This window comes from Electrophorus electricus, chromosome 17, assembly GCF_041902795.1.
Source record: "Electrophorus electricus isolate QZ-2024a chromosome 17, ASM4190279v1, whole genome shotgun sequence".
NCBI classification, from domain to species: Eukaryota; Metazoa; Chordata; class Actinopteri; order Gymnotiformes; family Gymnotidae; genus Electrophorus; species Electrophorus electricus.
Genome location: NC_137513.1, coordinates 21,843,187 through 21,864,743, shown reverse-complemented (window position 1 = coordinate 21,864,743; position 21,557 = coordinate 21,843,187). Strand labels below are relative to the sequence as shown.

The 21,557-nt window shown below is 43.7% G+C and overlaps 1 protein-coding gene across 3 annotated transcripts in view; it reads right to left on the bottom strand.

Moving 5' to 3' along the window:
* Nucleotides 1-15,348, bottom strand: part of robo1 (roundabout, axon guidance receptor, homolog 1 (Drosophila)) — a 177,654-nt gene extending 162,306 nt beyond the window's left edge. The window contains exons 1-2 of one of the 3 annotated variants that reach the window (XM_081699856.1): nucleotides 15,260-15,348; nucleotides 223-366 (exon numbers count right to left, since the gene is read on the bottom strand). In XM_081699856.1, the coding sequence (XP_081555982.1) occupies nucleotides 223-316 (94 nt within the window). In that variant the 5' untranslated portion in view covers nucleotides 317-366; nucleotides 15,260-15,348. The remainder of the gene's footprint in view (nucleotides 1-222; nucleotides 367-15,259) is intronic. The other 2 variants (XM_081699854.1, XM_081699857.1) reach the window with 2 other exon arrangements.
* Between the last annotated feature and the right edge of the window lie 6,209 nt (nucleotides 15,349-21,557).

Genomic DNA, 21,557 nt, shown 5'->3' with positions numbered 1-21,557 from the left:
GTCGACATAGAAATCAATTACAGGATAACTAGAAATTGTTTTCTTAAGTGTTACATAGATCAGTTATAGCCACCCATTGCTTGTGCAGCAATCTTAAAGGAAAGATTGTGTTAAAATGAGCTGTAATGGCTAGTGGAGGGTATCACTGAACATTTACTGGATTATGTACTAGATGTGCCCTCTGGGGGTAAATTAATGAAACAACAAAGCATTCACCCTTACCTGGGACAAAAGAGTGCTCCACCACCTCTGCCTGCCCAAACCGCAGTAACGTAATGACGACGAGGGCCGTGACCCTTGACCATGCGAGACGCATGATGTCTACTGAGCTTGCATCCCTGGGGTCTGCTCTCCTCCGAGACTCATCTGAGAACAGGAAAGTAGAGACACTTCAGAGGCACGTCCATTCAAATTCAAAAGCAGAGACAAACGATATCGACAGAGCATCATATTTCAGTTATGTTTCTATATAACGCGATTGCTGGCAAACTCTTAGAGGAACCCAGGTGAACGTTTTCGGCAGCCTGGATTATCTTGTGGAATACGATTTAATTTCACTAATGTAAACAGGCTTTCTGATCAAATGCGGTTCTGCGGTTCACTGACAGCAGAAAGGCTCATTTGTCGACAGAGAGCCATTGTTCAGTCCTGTTATGCTGCTGGTCCAGTCACAGCTGAAAGTGCCTCATGCCAACAGAGGACTATAGCACGCAAGTACCCAGCTGGAAGAACCACCGGACAGAAAGTGCCAATCGGGCATCCATAATATAGCTGGCGATTGATTCTACAAGGTTTCCATGATGCTCCCTGGCTCAGCCTCAGAACCAACAAGCATGCTGGACCCATCACAACACCAACGACTGGGCTTGACACCTGTTATTAGTCTTTTATGGGTTGCCTAATATTCAGCCATATTACACATGATCGCACACCATTTTATATGCACACATGCACTTTCATTTAGTTTATAAAACACCGTCTCATGAACCTCTGAAAACATGAGCACATAGTAACTATGGTAACCGACTGTGCATCCACGTGAAATTAATAATCTGTCAACATTTTGGTCTTAACAAGCTTGTCGTTCTGCAAATTATTTTGAGAACATAAAGACAAATAAACATTCTGGAGGGGAGTATCACTTCATGTTAGAGAACGTAAAGCTATTGAGTTGACTACCTCTTCCCTGAACCAGCAGCTGTCAAACACACACACACACACACACACACACACACTAATTTTCCTCGCTGCTGAAGAAGAAGCTCTAGGACTGTGAATTGGAATATTTATTCTTCTGCTCTTATCACTGAACACACCGAGTAAACACTCTCACTCTCTCTTTGGAAGTGTTTCCTGGGCAGAGAATTAGAGGTGCGACAGAGAGTGGCTCTATCAGATCGGCGCCGTGGGCCGACACGTTGCTGCCCTTATCGGCTCTTATTTCCTCCCGGTGTTGGGGCAGGCTGATAGAATTATGCATTGTGTCCCTCACAATTGTGCAATTTGCATGCAGTGATGACAGACCCGTTTGCCCCTAACTGGAAGACAGAGGGCAAGTATGCTTTTATCCTCCTTCCTCTCTCTCTCTCTCGTTCATTTTTCTCATTCATAACACCGTGGTGCTCTCCCCATCCGGCTATTGTCCCGCTGAGGGCGAGGAAGAGGGACATTGAATTCTCCCTGATAATTGTGTCAGATAGGCTGCCACAGTACCTTTCACAATCAATCAGATAAATACCCAATTACCAGGCGTGAGATGCTCGTGACAGCAGCACAGCAGAGGCGCGCCCGGTGGAAGATGGCCTACTAACCCTGCACGCAGCACTTACAGCTGCAGACAGCTAAGAGTAATTATTTCATTTCTTTTTGATTAATGAACGGATTGATTCAAGATAACAGAAGAGTTGCGCGAAACCCCGCCTACCGCCGATTTACATGTGCATTTATGTAGCCAATCAGTGGCCAGCAAAGGAAAATAGAGTGAGAAGGAAACGTTTGTTTAAAAAGACTAAATTTCACAGCATCACACACGAAAATGCAATTCAGTCGCAAATCATGTGTGAACAACAACAACAACAACAACCAAACCTATAATAAAACTGGATTTGAAAACATAACAGGTGCAAAGGGATGGTGTCAAGAACCCTGAATAAGATATATGCATTCATTTATCTTACTGCTCCTTTGAAGAAAAGAAAGATAAAATATTCTTTCTTTAGAGTGCAAACCTTACAAGATTACTAAAGTTTTGAAACACGACCGGAAACATGCTTTAAAATGTGACGGCTCTAATTGCAGGAGTGAGGTGAAGCTATTCCAGCGCTCTGAAAGAAAGTGCCACGGCAGTCTGGCAAAGGAATTGAAACTGCAAGAAGGAAAAATCCCCTCTGCAGTTTAGCTGAGCCACAGTGATGCTTGTACGGGAGAATAGAGATCTCATTCCTCTTTACGTGACTGCACGTAATGTCAACACGCTCCTGAACCTATACACTCGTCGAAGCTGTTTCCAGACACGCAGCGCATTCTCGGAACTTACTAAGCTGTCAGTTCCTTTGCTTGGGGCTTTCATTTTGAAAATGACATGACACCATTTGCACATGAATAGGGCTCCTTGCACATCACGAGGGGGGTTAGGGTGTTAAAGTTGGGGGCTTAGCAGGTAAATCACTGGGGAAGGTGTTCAGAGGGCTTTGAGAAATCAAATGCACTTCAAATTACCTCTGACAACACCCACTGCTACTTTAAGCCTAATATGCCTCCTTTCATCTCCCAAATTTCTGCATTTCTGCCTCTCTGTCTGCCCAGAACTTTCAACCATGGGGGTGGATGGGGGGTGGTTGGGGGGGGGGGGGGGGGCAAGACAGAACAAAGGCTAGAACAGGACAGCACAGAGTTGATTTGCCGCAGCCAAATTACAAAAAGCGTTAGCGCTTCAGACACGTTTCTTTTACAATACCAGTGTATTCGTCTGGATAGTTTCAGAGAGGGAAGTGGAGCTAACGGACACGACAGCGAGGCGTTTTATCCTCGGCATCCCAATCCCAGACCACCCCCTCACAGAGCACGGGGCAGATGCGAGGATGACCGGCGCTTCTACTACCTCCGACCACCTTCTGCGCGGAACCAAATGCGTTTTCACCAAGTGTGCGAGTGCACATAGCCGGTTCACCACCCGCCATTATTTCAATCCTTTTCGTTCTTTGTCTTTACTTTACTCTGGAAGCGTGCTCTGTTTAAATGATGGGGTGCGCAGAGCATAAAGGCTCAATCAACAAAAGCAGAAGACATAATTATACGTACATCAGCCTAGTAAACATGGCTTTGCTACATCTTCGCGGATGTTAGAAATACCTCTATTTGGAGTTATATATAAATGGTTATTTATGCTTAGGTTACTTGCATTCTAGTCTATATGAAGTAAACAGTAAATAAAAATAACATGTAAGCACCTAAACCGAACACAAATATGAATGAGATAAAATGAGATGAGATCTGATTTGATTGTCCATAATATTACTATTAATGTTATTTCCAAATGTTACTGTTTAAAATGACATGGCTGTGTTTTCAAAGCAAAGACAATTTCATGCCTCATTCTCTAATAGTCAGTAGTGCTTTATAATCATCACCAAGCCTGTCAAACGCGTCAGAAGCTGATGTCTCGCCACTAGCCAAGGGCCTTCTGACGTCATGCCTCGTCACGCAAGATCTGCTGCGTCATCAGCAGGTAAACCTGTGACCTTCATGGGCGGCGCAGACCAGAGAGGGTCAGTACCGGGCCAGCGACACGACGATGAGACACAACGATGCGTCCTGCGGTCAGGAGGACAATCTACTTAAGTGGGCATTTCGCTGCATCAGTGCCACGCATTTGTCTGCCGCCTGCACCTCTCGTGCCGCGACGCCTCGTAAAGATGACGGACAGGATCTAGACAAGGTGCCTTCATGAAGCATTATTCTTCGCCCCACTTCGTTACAATAAAAGGATCAGCGTGAGCACTAGTGCGAGGTGACTGACGGAAGAGAGACCAGCTACTCTGTCTAGTCCTCTTAGTGTATATTACCTCCTTTCTGTATGCCAGAGTGCTGACACCAATCATGGTAGAAACACACACACACACCCTCAGGGCTTATCCATTGGGGTGCTTAAGACAACATATAAAGAATACAAATGGAAAGTCATCTCGGGGCTTTTGCTGCAGTGGACAGCCTCAGACAGCCCGAGCTGAGGCTCTGCCAGACAGACTGATCACTGCACAAGCTGGGAATTCATATACAGCAGATCAAATACCACAGAGATGGCTGTAGATTTGTAGCAAACAGTAGGATGTTCACTTTCAAAACTGAAAGGCATAATTACCGACCGGCATGTTTCCCCCGTGTGTGTATGTGTGTGTGTGTGTGTGTGTGTGTGTGTGCCACAGTAAAACGTAATGAACCCCTTGTTACACTGACAAAAGTCTCCCTTTGGCATTTAACCCAAAATCATGGAGTATGGCAGTATAGTTAACAAGATGTGCTATTATTCCTGCAGGAGACGTTTGGGGAATTTATTGGATGCTATCGGAGCATCTCAGACCCTTATTAGCAACACGGGGGAACCAGCAGGGTGATTGAAAACGAAGATTAATTTTGTGTAAAAAGACGTGGTTGTAGGCTCGCCTGCCGAGGAGGGAGAAGGGTCTTCTCACCGGTGGGGCCGAGATCGGCTATCCGTCATATGTCTCATGCTCTGTTGAGGGCGAATTAAAAGCTGATTATATCCTTGGGGGGATAGAGGCCCATCGCCTCTACCTCAGGTCCGTGAACTACTTTTGACGAATTAGTCCCCACTGACGGCCCCGAAGAAGAGGGACTGCATTAAAAAGCTGCATGACATGACATGGTTGACACAGTTAAGTGCCTCCAAGCCTGCAACAAGAGAGCGCTATTGGGAAAATCATTTGACTAAGAGCTTTACCAACAAGGCAAGGAGATATTTCATAGTTTTAAACTAGAAGCCTGACAGTAAAGCATTTATGGATCTGTACAGATACGTCACTGTCAAGCAGAGACGACGTCTGCTGCTCAAGCTGTGAGGATACTGCAATATGAAAGAAAAGAAAAAAAACATGAGCATGCCTTTATCTGCAGATTCCTGGTGCTGTGGTCCTTAATGTCGGCAGTGTTTGTTTTATGACCTTCACTACTTCTACAGCCGAACACACGACTCCCCACGGATGTTGCACCCACCGCACCGAGGGATTTCACGCGGCTGCTCGGGCCTACGGGGCGCTCTGGTGTGGGCCGCACTCGGAACTGAGCGTGACGCGGCGAACAACGATGCGAGTGCCACGGTGGCTGCTGCAGTCATTATCTCGAGCGAGGATCGCCGGTTTCGCCCTGATCCGATCCTAGCTCTAATTAAGAGGGCTGCTTTGTACGCGTGGAGGTTACACGGTGTTAATAGCCGTGCCGCGCCATGCCACGCGCCTAAATGCCACTCATCATTACTTGTTGCAGCTGAGGCTTTGGGTCTCTCCACAGAGCCCGTGCACCGACAGCCGGGTGGTAGAGACGGTCCTGCAAATATTCTACACATTTTGATGCGCATCATGCAGCCGTCTGTATTGAAAGAGAAGAAAACAGATCCGTCGGCTGACAGCTTTTAAGGCTGCGTCCTGTATGGTCGAAAATGGCGGCATGTGTTCGCTACAGTAGACAACCCATGGAGTGTCACTGAGCGAGACTGACCAGCTAGCAAACAACTCACACTGATCCAGGCAGCCATGTGTGTGTCTTGCATCTTTGTGTCGTGTGCGCATGTCTGTGTGACATTGTCATCTGTGACAGGAAAATAGTTGGCATTAGTAAATCTGCTCTCGCCAGGGAAAGCTTCAGCTATTAGCATCTATGCTAAATTACTGGCTGTCGTTCCAGTGGTTCGGTGTCTCTCTTGTGACTGAATTGCACTGATTTCATTAGGAGCACACTTGCCTGTGCAAACACAAATGCACCTGTACGCACACACTCAAGCACTGCCACAGTCTTGCATCCCTCAGCTAAGCCCAGTGGTCTTTCACCTGTCTCATCGGAACACGTCATCTAGGCTAACTTGGCTTTGCCAATTAGGACTTATCGTAAATAAACCTTAATTACCCAGGACAGACTGATTTATACTTGGTTAAAAAATGTATTCAAATTAGCCAGATTACTAATAAATGGCGTTTATATAATGAGGCAGTATCGCAGCCCAGCTTGCTTCAAGTTAATGTGTTTTAATAACAAAACGTCCTCATATTCCTGCACTCAGAAGCCTTCATTAATTACTGGTATGGCTCACCATTTGCACAAATGCTATTCATTACTGCAGTCACATTCTGGCAGTCCTCATGCAGATTTCCACGTCTTTCATTTGAGAGAAAAACGGGGCGCATTTATCAAGTCTTCCAGTTTGTTTGCACAAGCATTTTCAGTCTCAACAATTTTGGGATGCTAATACTGGCGCCACCCAAGAGAATGCCAGCAGGGTGCTCACCAGTCTCCACTACCAGCTCGTTTGCATTTCAACAACAGTGAGGCAAAGAAAGGCAACTTCCGGTGTGATTTCAGCATCTGCATTCATCCAAGGTTAAGCAAGATGGCAACACGATCGACACTCAGTGGTGCTCGGCGAGGCTGGAAGTGTCGCTCACTTAACGTTCTCCGCCAGCATCTTCTCACTATCGGCGAAATACTTGCCGGTTTGGCCTATCGAGCCAAAGTAGCGATTCACTCTCTGTATTTCGGTGGGTAATGAATCACTTTTTTGATTTGTAGATTAATCAGCCATAGCTTAGCACACAGCAAGGTCGGGAGAATGGGACGATAATGGAAAACTGCGAGTCAAGGTCACACAACAAGGTGATGCCCGTGGTTTATTGACACCACCGCCCCATCCCATGGTGGAGAGACACCCATGAAATGATAACCTTTGTGACCGCCGACCCCAAAGGTCAGCGGGATGTTGCTGATCAGTGTTTACAGAAAGCACAGGGTCAGTGACTGGGGTTACTCCTCCTGTCTGCCTGGCTCTATGTATGAATAATGATTCTGCTTCACTGGCCTTTTACCATAAAGTACTTAGACTACATGCAGCATGCTTGAGGGACGTACTCATCTCTCTGGTCCAGAAAAGGCGATGTGTTCCTCTCTTCTGGGACCACTTGCTGTACATAATTCATACCTACACAGTATTCAGATCTGCTTGCCATGGAAATGATTGCAAATGAGTCACCGAGAGCACACACAGGAAATATATAAGAGGAATATAAAAGTTTGAAGTGAAGTTACATGAAAATAGAACACAGTAGATTTACATAGTAGTGTGTATATACTAAAAAGTAATAACGGTGCATCTGATAGACACACGCTTTCATAAGCTTCACCTTTACATTTAAGTGTCTGCATGTCATTTTGCATTAGCTCATGTCAGTTGGAGACAGTAGTAAATTATTTGCAGAAGCAAACCTGAAGGACAGCATTAGTCAATTAGAACATCCTTAAGACGACTGAAAAAAATCAGAGTCAAATTGAAAGTTTAAAGCACTACCTCAAATGTTAATTTATTATTCAACATAATCTGGTGCTTTAGAGTGGTACAGAGTAAGGTTTCTCCAAGAAATCGCCAATTCATTTTTATGCCCATCTTACAGAAATAAACAAATAAGTAAACACTCCAAATAAATTCTATTTCAAGTGGGTTTGACTTTAGAAAAAAAAAGTCCTTCTGAAAGTTTTAAGGCATATTCCTGTTGTTGAACTACTACTGAGTTATTCAATGTCTATGCTGGAAGTAGCATAAAAGGTGTATAGTTACAAGACTGAGGCATGAAAGTCTGGACTATAGACTGAATTTCCAGCCTTTGGTGTGGTCCAGTCAGCAGGTCCTGAGAGTGTGTGAGTCCAAGAGCATCATCTGGAGATTTAGCAATGAAAACGCTGCATGAGAAGCCGAACAATTACACTGATCCACAGAGATTTTGCTTCATGTTTATTGTATATCTTTGCACGCTGAATCCAAACATGTTTCCAGAATCTCTCTATCGCAGGTAGTTGTTTTGTTCCAATGCACTCACATGTCATTATGTACACGTGTGGTAAAGCAGTACCAAGGAAAGTGAAGCCCCGCCGTGCTGGACTCTGAAGAGAGATGTTCCTGAGGCCTAATATAAATCAAAATCAACACGTCTTATTTATGAATAAATAATATACAGTTGAAGTAAAATATACATACTGAAAAACTATATGATATAACTATTGTAAAAACAGATTTGTAATCAGCATAACCAGGGTTATTTACTGGTTTCAGCTATATCAGTGAAAAACACAGCTCCATTCTGTGCCTTCATGCACATTACACACGTCTCAGCTCAAATGTGTCCAGTTACACGAGCTCTATTTTGATTTCAATTACACAGACAGAAATATCAGGTCCTGGAACGTACAAAGTCGTTCTCCTACCAGCAGTACTTGTCTCTCACCCAGGCGCACACAAGATCACCCCTGTCTCCTGCACCCTGATACAGATGGATATCCTTCCCTGCTGAATCTGAATCTACATTAGGTCATTTCAATAAGCGCCGAGCTGCGTGGCTTTGGCCGGCATTCAGGAAGCAAAGGCAAAACCCCATTCATCCATCTTAGTTATTAGAGTCGGACCTGCTGACACGCAGCCAGACAGATGGGGGGACCAGCTAGCCCAATCTCAGCCTTGTTTGTTGTGATACTACATTAAAGAACCTAATAGAGTGTGTCAGGAAATACTGAGAATATCACACTGGGTAGAGGACTTTGGGGCGTCCCTAAGAGACCCAAGGAGAAATGGGGGGGGGGGGGGGGGGGGTAGGTTGGTGTCAAGGTTACTGATGAAATAACCTTATTGTGAGCAGCTGTTGAAAACACTCACCTTTGACCCTAGGTTGAGGGAGGGGCTATTGGGGGGGTGGGGGATTATAGCGAAGGGCAGGTGTTATTGCAGTGCCCATCTCATACCCATGCCCATAGTGTCACGTAAATGCCCCCAGCTTTCCCAGGAGAGGCAGGCCCAGTGAGGTAGATGGAAAGTCATAAGTCCTCTGTTAGAGTCCAGTGTGCCAGCTGGGCTGATGGACAACACTTGGAATTAAACACAAAGAGTAGCAAGGACGTGTGAACTCTGAGCGTCACCGAGTCTTTCTGGAGAGATGCTGGAAGTCAGACAGAAACACTCCGACACTGAATTTCAGGAGGAAATGTAGATAGATAATAGATAAGTTTAGAACTTTTACTAACATCAATTCAATGAACATTCAATGAATCAAGACTTCCCAAATCTAGACTTTGTTAGATTTAATCATTACACAAAACATGCTACTTTCCCAGTAAGACCTTAGTTTGACCACCATGCATATGATGCAGACAGGACAAACTAAGTCTCTGATCCAGTGACCAGAGGACACAAACCTACTGCTGGTATGCAAAATTCAGTTTAATTCTCATGGAAACTGTGAAGTGGAATACAATACTACAGTGCTGCCATCGCACATGCTGGATTATCCACTTCTGCTGACCTTGGAGTGGTTGTGCTGAGTGTTGTTTAGTTTTGATGGATGGCTTATCAGTTTACACAGTCCGCCTGTCACATCCAACTCTATTGTTTCTGATAAAAATGAAATGTTGGGCTGCAGTTGAGTGTGTTTGTGCATGAGGACGTGTGGATGTGTATTACTGCGCACAAGCGCCACACGAGAGCCAGGCATCATAACACAGATAAAATCAGCTTTTAGCTGGTTCCATTCTGGAAGAGCACAGCTGAGTTGAGGAAGGTATCATTTGCCGTGTGGCGGATTCAGTAATGCTCTTTCATCATGAAAAGCACCTGCATGGGTCCTTTAAATCTGGGCCTTGGGTCTCCAGAAAAGGAAGTGGCACCGTAGAACTGGCCAGCATGTAAAAAGGGGGGGGGGGGCACCTCAGGGCACGTGCGAGCCGTCCTGGCCACAGTTCACATGGGCCATGGGAGGGCTTGGGAAGTCCAGACTTCCAAAGCACAATCAAAAAGAAGCGAGGATGAAAAACGGACCCATTATTTCACTGGCCACACGCTGAGCACCAAGCTGCTATATGACATTAAAACCTTTTAAATAATGCAGCACTTCGCCGCAGTAGAAACACACACAAAAAAGTCAGAAGACGGGTGTTTTTTTCCCCAGCTGGTTAAATGTTTGTCAGCGGTGAGCTGCCCACCGACGGTGGTGTTTTCTTCCCAGCTGTTGTTTTGTAACCCCTAGGGAACATCTGAAGGTGAGATGATATAGGGCTTGCAAGAGGCTACACTGAAGCCACTGTAACATTTAGGATAGGCTGGAGACCCCCAGGTTGGAGAGCCTTTGGGTTAGAGAGCTGATTTCAGGCTGAACATTTCCGAGCAATCAAGCAACACAAAAGAGGTTTGGTCTAGGAGCAGTTCATTTGGTTTAGCTAACTGTTATGCCTTACACAACAGAAGGTTATGTCAATCTAAAGCACTGGAGCGCAGCATTGGCACACACACACACAGACATACACACACACACACACACACACACACACACACACACACACACACACACACACACACACACACACACACACACACACACACACACATGCAGTCTTGCTACAACCTTGGATCAAAGCAGAGAACACAATGTCATTATTAAAATAAGTCATTGTCTATTTGAAAATCTGTTATCCTAAAAAAATGTTTGTTTGTTTTTTTTAAATACAAATGCTATAATTTACAGTGACACTATACTGTGCAGTAATTCTAACAGTTGTGCTTATGTGTGATGGATAGGATACTGTGTCAGCTGGTACAATAGCCAGATAACCTGGAACCATTCCTAGAACATGGGTACATACAGCCTAAGGCAAGCCCACACATCCCAGACTGGAAACAGTCCAGCCAAGCCAACCCAAAGGAGTACAGCCCCTGTTGCATCATGGACCCCACTTAAAATCTCCCCACCAAATGTTTTGATAGCTTTAGGCTTTTAAAATACCTGCCTGTTGTGTTGCATAGCAATTAGTTTGCTTTAAGTAACTAAATGACTAAGCAGAAAAGCAGAAGTACAGAGCGCTACAGTGGAAGCTGTTGTAGTGCCTAATAATTTAAGGTGCATAACAATGTCCTCCAGAATTATTGGTACCTTTGACAAAGAAGAAAAGACAAGGCTATAAAAAAATAACTTTGTTGTTTATAAACATATATTCATAAATGGAAAATATGCCAGAAAGCTAAGCTTTAAAAAGAAAAACGACATATGAACCCCCATATTTTTAAGTGCACCTCAGTGGTTATTAAATCTTGACTTCCTGCTTCACTGGAGTGTAAATTTAAAGTTGCACACAAGCCAAACCCCACATAGCAATCCATCAACAGCATGGGCCATGCCTGTACACAAGTAGCTTCACATCTGAGAATCTCCACTATTAAGGCAATAATGAAGCCGGTTAAAGCAATTGGATGGTTGCAGAGGTAGAACTTTGTCCAAAGATCACAGCTGGCCAATCACAACGGTTGGTTGCATCATGGAGTCATTAAATCTCTAGAACTGCACTTAGACACTAGCTGTCATACCCCCAATAGGACCAGTCGGAGCTTGCTGAGCATCTATGGTCAGATGCCACAAAAATAGTTTTTGGCAACAAATACCGGAAGTAGCTTTGGTGTACAGAGAGTCTAATGTAAGAAGGGATGGTGAGTGATCTGTGATATTATGGAGCTGGTTTTGTTGTTGTTGTTAGTTTGTTTCTTTGTTTCTTTGTTTTCTTTCCTAAGGCCTTGTGAATATTGCTAGGATTCATGGAATAAAACACTACAAGAAATAAAAGAAGATTTTAGATCAAAATCTGGATCATGGTTGGATCTCCCAACAGGGTAATACTTCAAAAGCATATCTCTGAATTCACATGAAAACAGTTTACTGACCACGGGATCCAGCGTTTGCAGGTGAGATTTAAAGCATCATCTGATACCTTTACCAGAAGTATTATAGCTAGTATTACAATGTATTACAATGCTTACATGTAGCATTACAAAAGTAATAAATGCACACATACCAATAAGAATCATACATTTCTGAGAAACAATTATATATATATATATATATATATATATATATATATTTATATATATATAAACTAAGACAAATAACATATCTTTCATAATACACTGTGCTGTAACATTCAGCCAATAGTGTGCCTGCAGCATTCTCCTGATAGTAAATCAGCAATACTTTACGATTTACCCCCAGCACACCATGAGTACAAGTATGGCAGCCTGTGATCATTTGTGTCCACTCATGTCCACACCAACATCATTTATAAGACTCAAGAATAAGATATGAAATGTTTACATTAAGTATGGGCTGGGGGTGCTGAAGGAGGAAGAAAGAGAAAGAGAAATAACCTCAAACAAAAGTCTGTGAAAGTGCAGATTGAAAGAGAACGGTAACAAGCACAGCCACTCTGAAGTCCACCCAATCTCATATCTGGTGTAGCATTACCAAGAACAGATGCAGTAGGAGACACTGTGGGTGCAGGCTGGGCAGGAACTCAGCTACAGGCTGCAAAGATTCATTTTGCTACTGAGAGACATGTTGAGGACAGGTAATCACACTGCATGAGTATTTATCATGGCCATGAGACAAGGCAGCAATGAGATTTTCAAGAGGGCTAGAAATGCTTAAAGTGAAACGTACTATGAATCCATACAGACATACGTCAACCTTACAGAAAGAAGAGGAAGCCTGAGGTGAATTTACTAGACCTGATCACAGCTGGATAAATGATTTGAACCTAGAATATGTTTGTCAAGTTGTTAAAGCCACATAAATGCTGAGGGCACCATCAAAGTCTGGAATCAAGGCCTTTAATTCAGATGGGAAAATGTGATATTTTTCTTTTCAATGGCCTCACAGTTGTTTATATGAGTATTTACATAAAGTATATTTAGGTGCAGATAACAGAGAGAAATTACGTTTATACCAGATGCTTAGAATGTAAACACGCAAGAGAAGATGCTTGTCTTTCTGACAAGATGCAATTCAGCATGCAGTACATCAAAGCGTCACCTCATAATATGTGTAGCAGTACTAATAGCCACCATCCCTACAGTTAACATAGGGATGATATATAAGGACAGTGAAACACAGCTGTACAATATGAACAAAAATGCTTCAGCCTATTACATTTTGTGACCAATATGGGTCATACAATGTACTGGACAAACACTGGTGAACCCCAAATGAAGTGGTTCATCAAAGCACTCACAGAACATTCCCGGGACCCATAGAAGGCTCATCTGGAATGGTAAGTTTGGTCAGGATCCTCACGGCATTCTCTATAAAAACATGACTTGTTTTCATTCATTTACTGCAGCCTTCTGTAATATCAACATCACCAAGGCTAGCTGTGCATCAACAACAAGCAAAATGTACATTACACCGCAAGCCTGCAATGAAGCGGCTGTCAGGTTCATGTCCGCGTAAATCCATGACACTGGGCCGCGCTTTCAAGTTTGTGTAACCCAGCATGAGGCCTTGAAGAGAAAGTGGGAGGGAAGGAGATGGCGGTCTCGTGCGTCTGGCTGAGGTCCAAAGCTATCTACTGGGGCATGCTCTCGAGAAACTGACATGACACAGAGGGCTTCAGTGAGGTGAGTCACCTGCCACAGTGGAGATCACACATGGGACCACGAATGCACGGATGTGGGATGCAACAAGAAATAGAGTATTTTACACACCGCTGCTCCACCTGCTACCAAAAATCCGGAAATTCACATTTTTTTTAATGGGACATCCAGTCACACATTCATGGCTTGCAAAAGGCTTCCTGGAGGGCTAGTGTTAGAAAAAAGTTACAAAAGCGCCAGACTTCAGTGGTAAACAGCGGAGGAGAATTGCACAGCAGTCGTGCGGGCCAAGGGTTTCTAATAATTGCGTAAAAATTCTGGGTGGCTGAACGGTGACTGTTCGCTGAAGCAGCGAGGCACGCCAAGACAAGACAGCCGGACCGACTCGCTCGCTCGGTCACTCATCGGTTAACACTCGTGAAGAACCAGCTACTCGATAGCAGAGGCTTTACACTCGCTCTTTATACACTAAATCTTTTTTTTTTCTTTTTTTTTTTACAATTATGCTGTTTCTTGCGAATAATTCTATGACAGATGGAAGTGGATTACAGGCTATAGGCCTGTGCAATAAGTTGCTTTGTTTTCTATTAATTACTGCCGTTTGAAATAATTTCAGGTTTGCTAAAAGACCCTGAAATGCTGATTTCTCCTGGGGACAGCCCACCGCAGCGTCACGTTATAATGACTGGATTAAACAAACTCGGCACGTTGTGAGCGATGATTTATTCATGGAGGTATTCTCCATTTCATACATTTAAGAAGGACATTACCCGTCAAAAAAACCCCCAACCTATTCGCGTATTCAGTGCGCGTCCCGAGTCCTACGCGTTTAAACTTTCAGCACCGCAGTCGTGGACAGCTACCGTCCTTCCGCGCAAAGGTGTCCGTGCAATTTAAAACGGTTCACGACGAACCTAAAGATGATTCCGTCCATGTCCAATGTAGTAGAAGGAAAGAACCAGTGATAAAACCCACAAAGGAAGATGCGCAATGTTCATTCAATAAGTGTTGTAAACTAGTTGTCTTAAGAAGAAAAACCCAATATGCCAAAATAATTCGGCAATGCTAGTTATCGTGACTGAATATTCAGTCCACCTAAAAAAGAAAGTTTAAAACCGTGTGGACAACGGGATTGCGCTGTGCGGTGAAACGCGATTCATTAACACAGTGGAAGAGTCGAAGCTTGTAGTATTTCAGCGTTCAAACTGCAAATGTTCGTCACATTCTATAGAACAGCAATCCACTCGTTAATAAACTTCGTTTTTTTTTCAAAAACGAGGTTTTTAAAACACCGTGCGTGTGCCGTGGGCAGGGTAGGGGCTTCAGAGCTGGTGCAGCGTTTCTCCGGTGAACGCAACGCGCCGCGGTAAAACGGCTGTAGTGAAAGTTGTCGATACACCGAAACTAGCAGGCTTCCTCAGTCGCAAGAACGCAAGTGCATCCCTAAGCTCGGTATCATTAAAGTTATTTTACTGCCCTGCTCGGAAAGCCACACCACCGCTTTTCACCCCGCTTTAGTGCTAGTACCGAAACGCTTCGTCGGGTGTACGGCTGAGAAAGCTAAATAAACGGTGTAACACTTACCCACTTTCCTGCCCCGCAGTTGACGTTTAACTGACCCTGGAACAGACGCTACACGTCCACGTCTTAAAGCAAACGTACGCAACTTTCCTCTTGACGGTCGGAACCGACACTACTTGGCAAAAAAGCGGAGGAAAGCGCACAGGAGCACAGGAGCCGATGCAGCTTCGTCGTTACCTGTGACCGTTGTTCAAACGCCGGGGAAAAAAGCATACAAAGAGAAGTCGGTGAGAGGAACCGAGACTCCAGATGGACAGAGGTCTTTAACTGCTGACCAGGAAATCGTACGGCAGCGTATACAGAATATTCCTTGTCTGGCAACAGTCAGTTTCTCCGGTCCTACTACTGCGCCAAGACGGCACTGGGCTGAGTCTGGTTCGCCGACTGATTAGATTCCTATTCCTGACATTAGACCACAACGAAAGTATTCCGGGAGGTAGATGGTTAATTTCTTTTTGTCAGGTACGGTTTTAAGGGGTTAGAGTCTTAAGGGCAAATACCTGGTGCAGCCCATTTTTAACTTAAAACCTAGAAATCAACTTCTTACGAATTGTGATTCCCTAGCAACATCGCGACAAACCAATAACTTACGCAGCATAAAAAATGAGTGTGGCCTCTACAGACACCTGAAAAACGCCAATATAAATATTAGCCTTGCGAGAGATGCGTGTGAGACAGGACACAACGGATGAAATAACGCGTCTCTCTACCGTTTTCCACATTTAATTTTTTATTTTTCTTATTCTTTCCTTCAGTATGACGTGGGGCACTTCATCGCAGCAGTAATACGTAAACCTTTGCGTAAACGCTTTGCCATTTTCTCAAAGTGCACAAAGGTCCTGCCCAGCTCTATGTTGCAGCTTGCTACAGTTAACAGCTTAACGGGGCTGACCAGCAGAGATCAGAGCTGCGTCCAGAGGGGACGAAGGACCAACGTCCCTTATGATTTCCTCTGACGGTCTCTGATGAGGGCAAAAAGACTGACCCACGATTTATTTGCCCACTCTGCCCATGTAACATCGCTGTGGTAGTAAATCTTTTTGTGTTGAGAATATGCGGCGTTTCTTCACTTTTGTGTGATCCTCTTGTGATAGATAGTCCATATCCAGAAGGTTCCCTTGTACGCGGATGATTACTTTCATGGTCTCTGTGGGCTTCTTTCAAAGCAGCACAATACATTAATGCTAATATTTGCGTGTGAGAGTACTTTGAATAGTATGAAATATATATATATATATATATATATATATATATATATATATATATATAAAACATGAACCATTGGCAACAAACATCTTCTAATCATATAATAAAAATCTAGATGATTCTGTATTGTGTAAAAGTACTGTAGAAGATTCTGTAAAAGTTCTGTATATAAAAGGTGGAGTCTTTACTACAGTTCTGTAAAGAAGTGAAATATCTGCCTTCATAGTTTGCTGTGGTTGCACTATGACAAGTTCTGCATGTGGCATGCCCTTCAAAACGCATTTATCTCTTCCGCGTCAACACGGTCATGGCTTAAACCTATTGAAATTCAATGCGTGTGCCGTGGGGTCACTTTCTCAGTTACAGAACGAACCGCCACGCTCGACCTGCTTATTCGATCGCAATATCCCGCGCCCACGCATGGTCCGAGAACACCCATTTAAGCCCTTGCTTCTTTTCTAGACGAACATTACTGGGAATCTCGAGCGCTGAGGTGAGAAACCAGACACACTGGCGCTGCACTGCGGCTCCGACAGCTGGGTGGTGGGAGAATGTGAGATGGTTAACTTCTCACTGTAGATGCCTCCCTGGACCTCCATGTCTGTGGAGACACATTCTCTGCTTCACATAGACACAATTCATACCAGCCAATAACATCCATTAAGTCTACAGTGTTGCATTCTGGGTTGAGGGAGTGGAACAAACCATATGACCACAGTGGAATAGGAATGAATCGTAATATCATATGTACGGGAAACAGTAATGTGTAATATTCGCTACAACCTTTTTAGTTTTGCGTTTGCCATCAGGCAACAGATTTGTGAGCCCATAGACCAGATGGACAGAGCTGAGAAGATCTCCATCAGTATGTATAAGGCATCCTCCATCTGGACGTTCATGATGCCTCGAGAAAAAGAATCACACGTTCAGACTTTCTCTTCTCATTGTTTTACATGTAAATCCTGAAACCTGTCTGTAGTTACTGGGGAGGAGGGGGCCAGTGTGAGTAATAGCTAACCCATAGATGAGCGGAGACCACTGATTGCTGACTGAACATGTATTGGAATGATGAGGAAATCCTGCAGTTTCAATCCACCCCAATGCATATAATCAATTAGCTCATGAATTATTCTCTCTCCTTCTCAAAACCAAAAACCCTTTCATCCCGGAAAGTGGAAACATGGTAACCTCACTCTAACCAGAGAGTAAACCTCACTCAGACCCTAAAGTAATCAGGTCTGACCATCTTACTCTGTACACACCACCACTGCAGTGGGGAAGTCTCTAGGATGTCTTGTAAATCCCCCACCCACAATGTGAAGGCTTTTAAAAGCCCTTGCCAGAATAAGCAGAGTGCATTCTAGATCTCCCCCAAAAGCTTCAAACTGAAATTTACTTGGATTTTCACTCTACTACCTCTCTAGTAGTTATTTATTAGACTTGTTTTTCTTGAAAGTCAGGGAAAGCTACAGGAGTGCCAGGCGGTGGTTTGCTTTTTGAAGTAACCATCTGTGTCTTCTGTTTGGCATCTTTCGAGTTGTTCAAACGTGGTTCTGTTTCAGTAGGGAATTTCAGATTGGAGCGTGTCTGTAAGGAGCTATGAATCAGACCACCAACATAAAAAGCCACCAGTGAAGAGACTGCCCTGCTCGGCGCGTACACCACAACCAGCTACTAGTTAATGCACTCTCTCATCCAAGCCTGCACGGGCCGACGCCTGTGATTCTTTGGCGCCGCCGCGGAGGTGAAAGGGCCCCGCACTGCGGTGGAGAGGCGATTCCACTACATCATACGCAAGCCATTTGGAGCTGTTCAAAGATACCACCTGAGCTTTGAATCCTCCAAAGCACAATGAAGCCCATTCAGACATGCTGGGCATAAACACAGCAGCTCACCTGGGAGAGGCCTGGCAAAGAGTCCGATAGCTGCTTCCCCAGCTAATAGCTTTTCGGACTAGAAGTTAATTCTGTGGTGGAATTAAATTATAAAGCATGTCAAAACAAATGAACATCCAGCCCCAAGCAGGTGCTTTGTTGTCAGGCCTGGGGAATTTGCAATCTCGCCAAGGAGACCTCAGCACTCTTAGAGCCGCAGTCACTCGCACGACATGGATATGCTGGATCCCTCCCTTTGTTGTTCCTAGCATGCATGCGTGCATGTGGTCCCCTGATGGGAAACACAAACATGTATGATCCACCACAGAACCTCTCTATCGAAAAAGATGGCGTTTGCTGTCTTATGTTATATATCAGAACCGCATGGTTAGAACGCCTGCTTGTTCTGAATGCATATGAAGTGTCATGTTTTTATCACACCTACAGATGGTATTTTGCAGCGTGGAAACATGTTTTGATTTTAAATGCTACTTTATCCTGCATATCCTCACTGACAACTGGCCTATGGTCACTATCTCCAATAGGAATATGATAATGTAAAACATACAAACAAGACAGAACATCAAGGGATTACAGTATTTTAACATGCTTCTATAATACAGTGGAACACTTCTGCAAAATGCAGATCTTTGCATTTATCCGATTCGTTTATCCATGTTTTAATTGTTTTAAAATCTGCAGTCACAGAAATAGTTGTTTACAAGTTTGGCTCAGTGCAGTGATTTAAACTTAGCCCAGCAAAGGCAGCCCGGGCAGAGATGAGTCGACGTCCTCATTATTCAACAGTAATCCAGTGTTGGCTCCCTTGTGAAGGTCACTCTCCTCCACCCCACCACATCATATGCAAAGAAAAGGAGTCACGCACAGCCACCTCACATGCATACTAAACGTAGCCCCACCTACGGTACCTGGGAGGTGGGGGGTCAGGGTCACTGTCTCCTCTTTAATTATACCAGTAGAAAAAAGAACAGGATGGGAAGTAAACCCACGCTAGCACAACAGTTTGCTATCAGACCTCTTGGCTTGAAAGAGGCTACCTATTTATTTTAGGTTGCCAAAGGTTTTAAAGATCAAATGAGACAGTTGAACTTTTTTTTTGTTTGTTCTTAGGGGAAGAGGTGATGTTTTGTAAAAGTTACTACCTTCAAGATGGAAAAAAAAACCTCAAAGCAAAAATAAATTTCACATGAATTTGTCATTCCTTTGTCTTCGGTCACTCAACAGTCTCTCTTTCTACATTCAAACAGTAAATCACTTTCTGCAATATTCCTGTGATCTGATATGTAAACAATACACTGACTAGGATGAAATACAGTTTGTCTGCTTATAAGCTTCATTGTGATTTTGAACTGAAGATTGAAGATTACATCTCATAGCACAGAAAGACTGAAGGGTCATGGTTTGAATATACACAGTATAAGATGAAGACATTTTTCCAAGGACTTTACATCTCATTATATAACCAGCTTACTGGCTCTCAGGTGAAGTTTGCTCCTCTTCAAAATATCAACCATTTGCCTTTATGGGTATTTTTCCCCTAGAGAAATATTTCTACCACCAAAGTATGTGATTTATAATTTGGAGTTTAATACACATCGTTGTCGGAGGTCAGTGGAAACACGTACAGTTACATTACAGACGTGCAGGAAAAAATGGTTTTGCAAGATAAGGGGACATCAAGGTCCATTTAAAGGTCGATTTAAAAAGCTGATAAACAAATTTACATATTAATTGAAAAGACAAACAGCTGGGTTGGTCTACTAGAAATTAATTGGCAGAAGTTTGACTTTTATCATTAGCCATGCACCTCCAAGTCTCTCTGTAATATTCAGCAACAAATATTTAAGATTTAGAAGTCTACAGTAAATTGCTAGGCAAAGTTTACACTCTTTTAATATTTTGCAGAAGGGTAGCCCAGGCTGAACTGCAAACAGGTAGTTAGTTATCAGTAAAGGGCCGTCTGTGGAAAGGGAGTTCTGACCCTCTGATGAAGCGCCGCTCACAGCGGAGGATAGGAATTGACGATCGATCGGTGCCCTCTTTATCTGGCCGGCCGGTGATGAACACAGGATGCGATCAGTCCCACCCGAGAGGGCCCTCTATACCAGTGCCTCATCTAAAGCCTTTCTCTCCTCCATCACTGATCGGGTCATCTGTCGTTACTGCGCGTCATGGGAGGTCATCCCTCAGGAACCGCCGGACGATGCCAGTCGGAGGGGGTGGACGGGAGAGTCTCTGCTCTCAGATCCGTAGTGAACCGATGAAGCTAAAGGTGCTATAAGTCATAGGAATCGATCCTGCACCCTCACCAGTGTGTAGAAATGTAGCTTTAACACATTTACTGTAACATAAAACTTTTTATTAGAAAGAGGTATTAAATTCATTTTAATTTTGTTTTTTTTTTAATGGTAATAATCTGCGTTCATACTGACGACCAAACTGTTGAGTTCTGACTGGAGTCAGAATAATGGAGCCAAAAAAATGCACACAGAGACACTGAGCCACACACACACACACACACACACACACACACACACACACACAGGCACAGACACACAGACACGCACATACACACACACACACACACAGACACACACACACACACACACACAGACACACACACCGTTCTCAGACACACACACTCACTTCTCCAGAACCTGTCATTCACAAACCAAATCACCATTCTTCAACCTCTAGTGGATTTATGTTGGTGAATAATGAAGAACTTCATCGCTGTACCCAAACGTCCCAGAGCTCATGGGTTTACATAGAAACATGACAATGGTAGAGCACGCATGAATTTGCATACAGAGCCACAAATTGTGTGCACAAACACATACAAGCACGCATGCATGAAAAAACTTGGTACCAATGTAATACTCTGGGAATACTGATACAACTTATACACTCACAAATACACTCACAATACAAACTGGATATCAATTAAAATGATGTGTGGAACCAAGACCTGCTAATTGGGACATGGTAATGTATTTAATTACATACATTACAAACCTTAATTAGGTATAAATTGAGATGCTTTGCATTGTCTTTCATACCAGCAGCCAGCTTAAGGTTGGTAAACAAGCTAATGAATTCAGTCCACAGAGACAGTGATTAGAGCGCCTTTGAAAAAGTGTCTTTGGCTCCAGTTTATGAAGAAAATGTATCTGTCCCTGCAAAATTTCCAATATTTCACA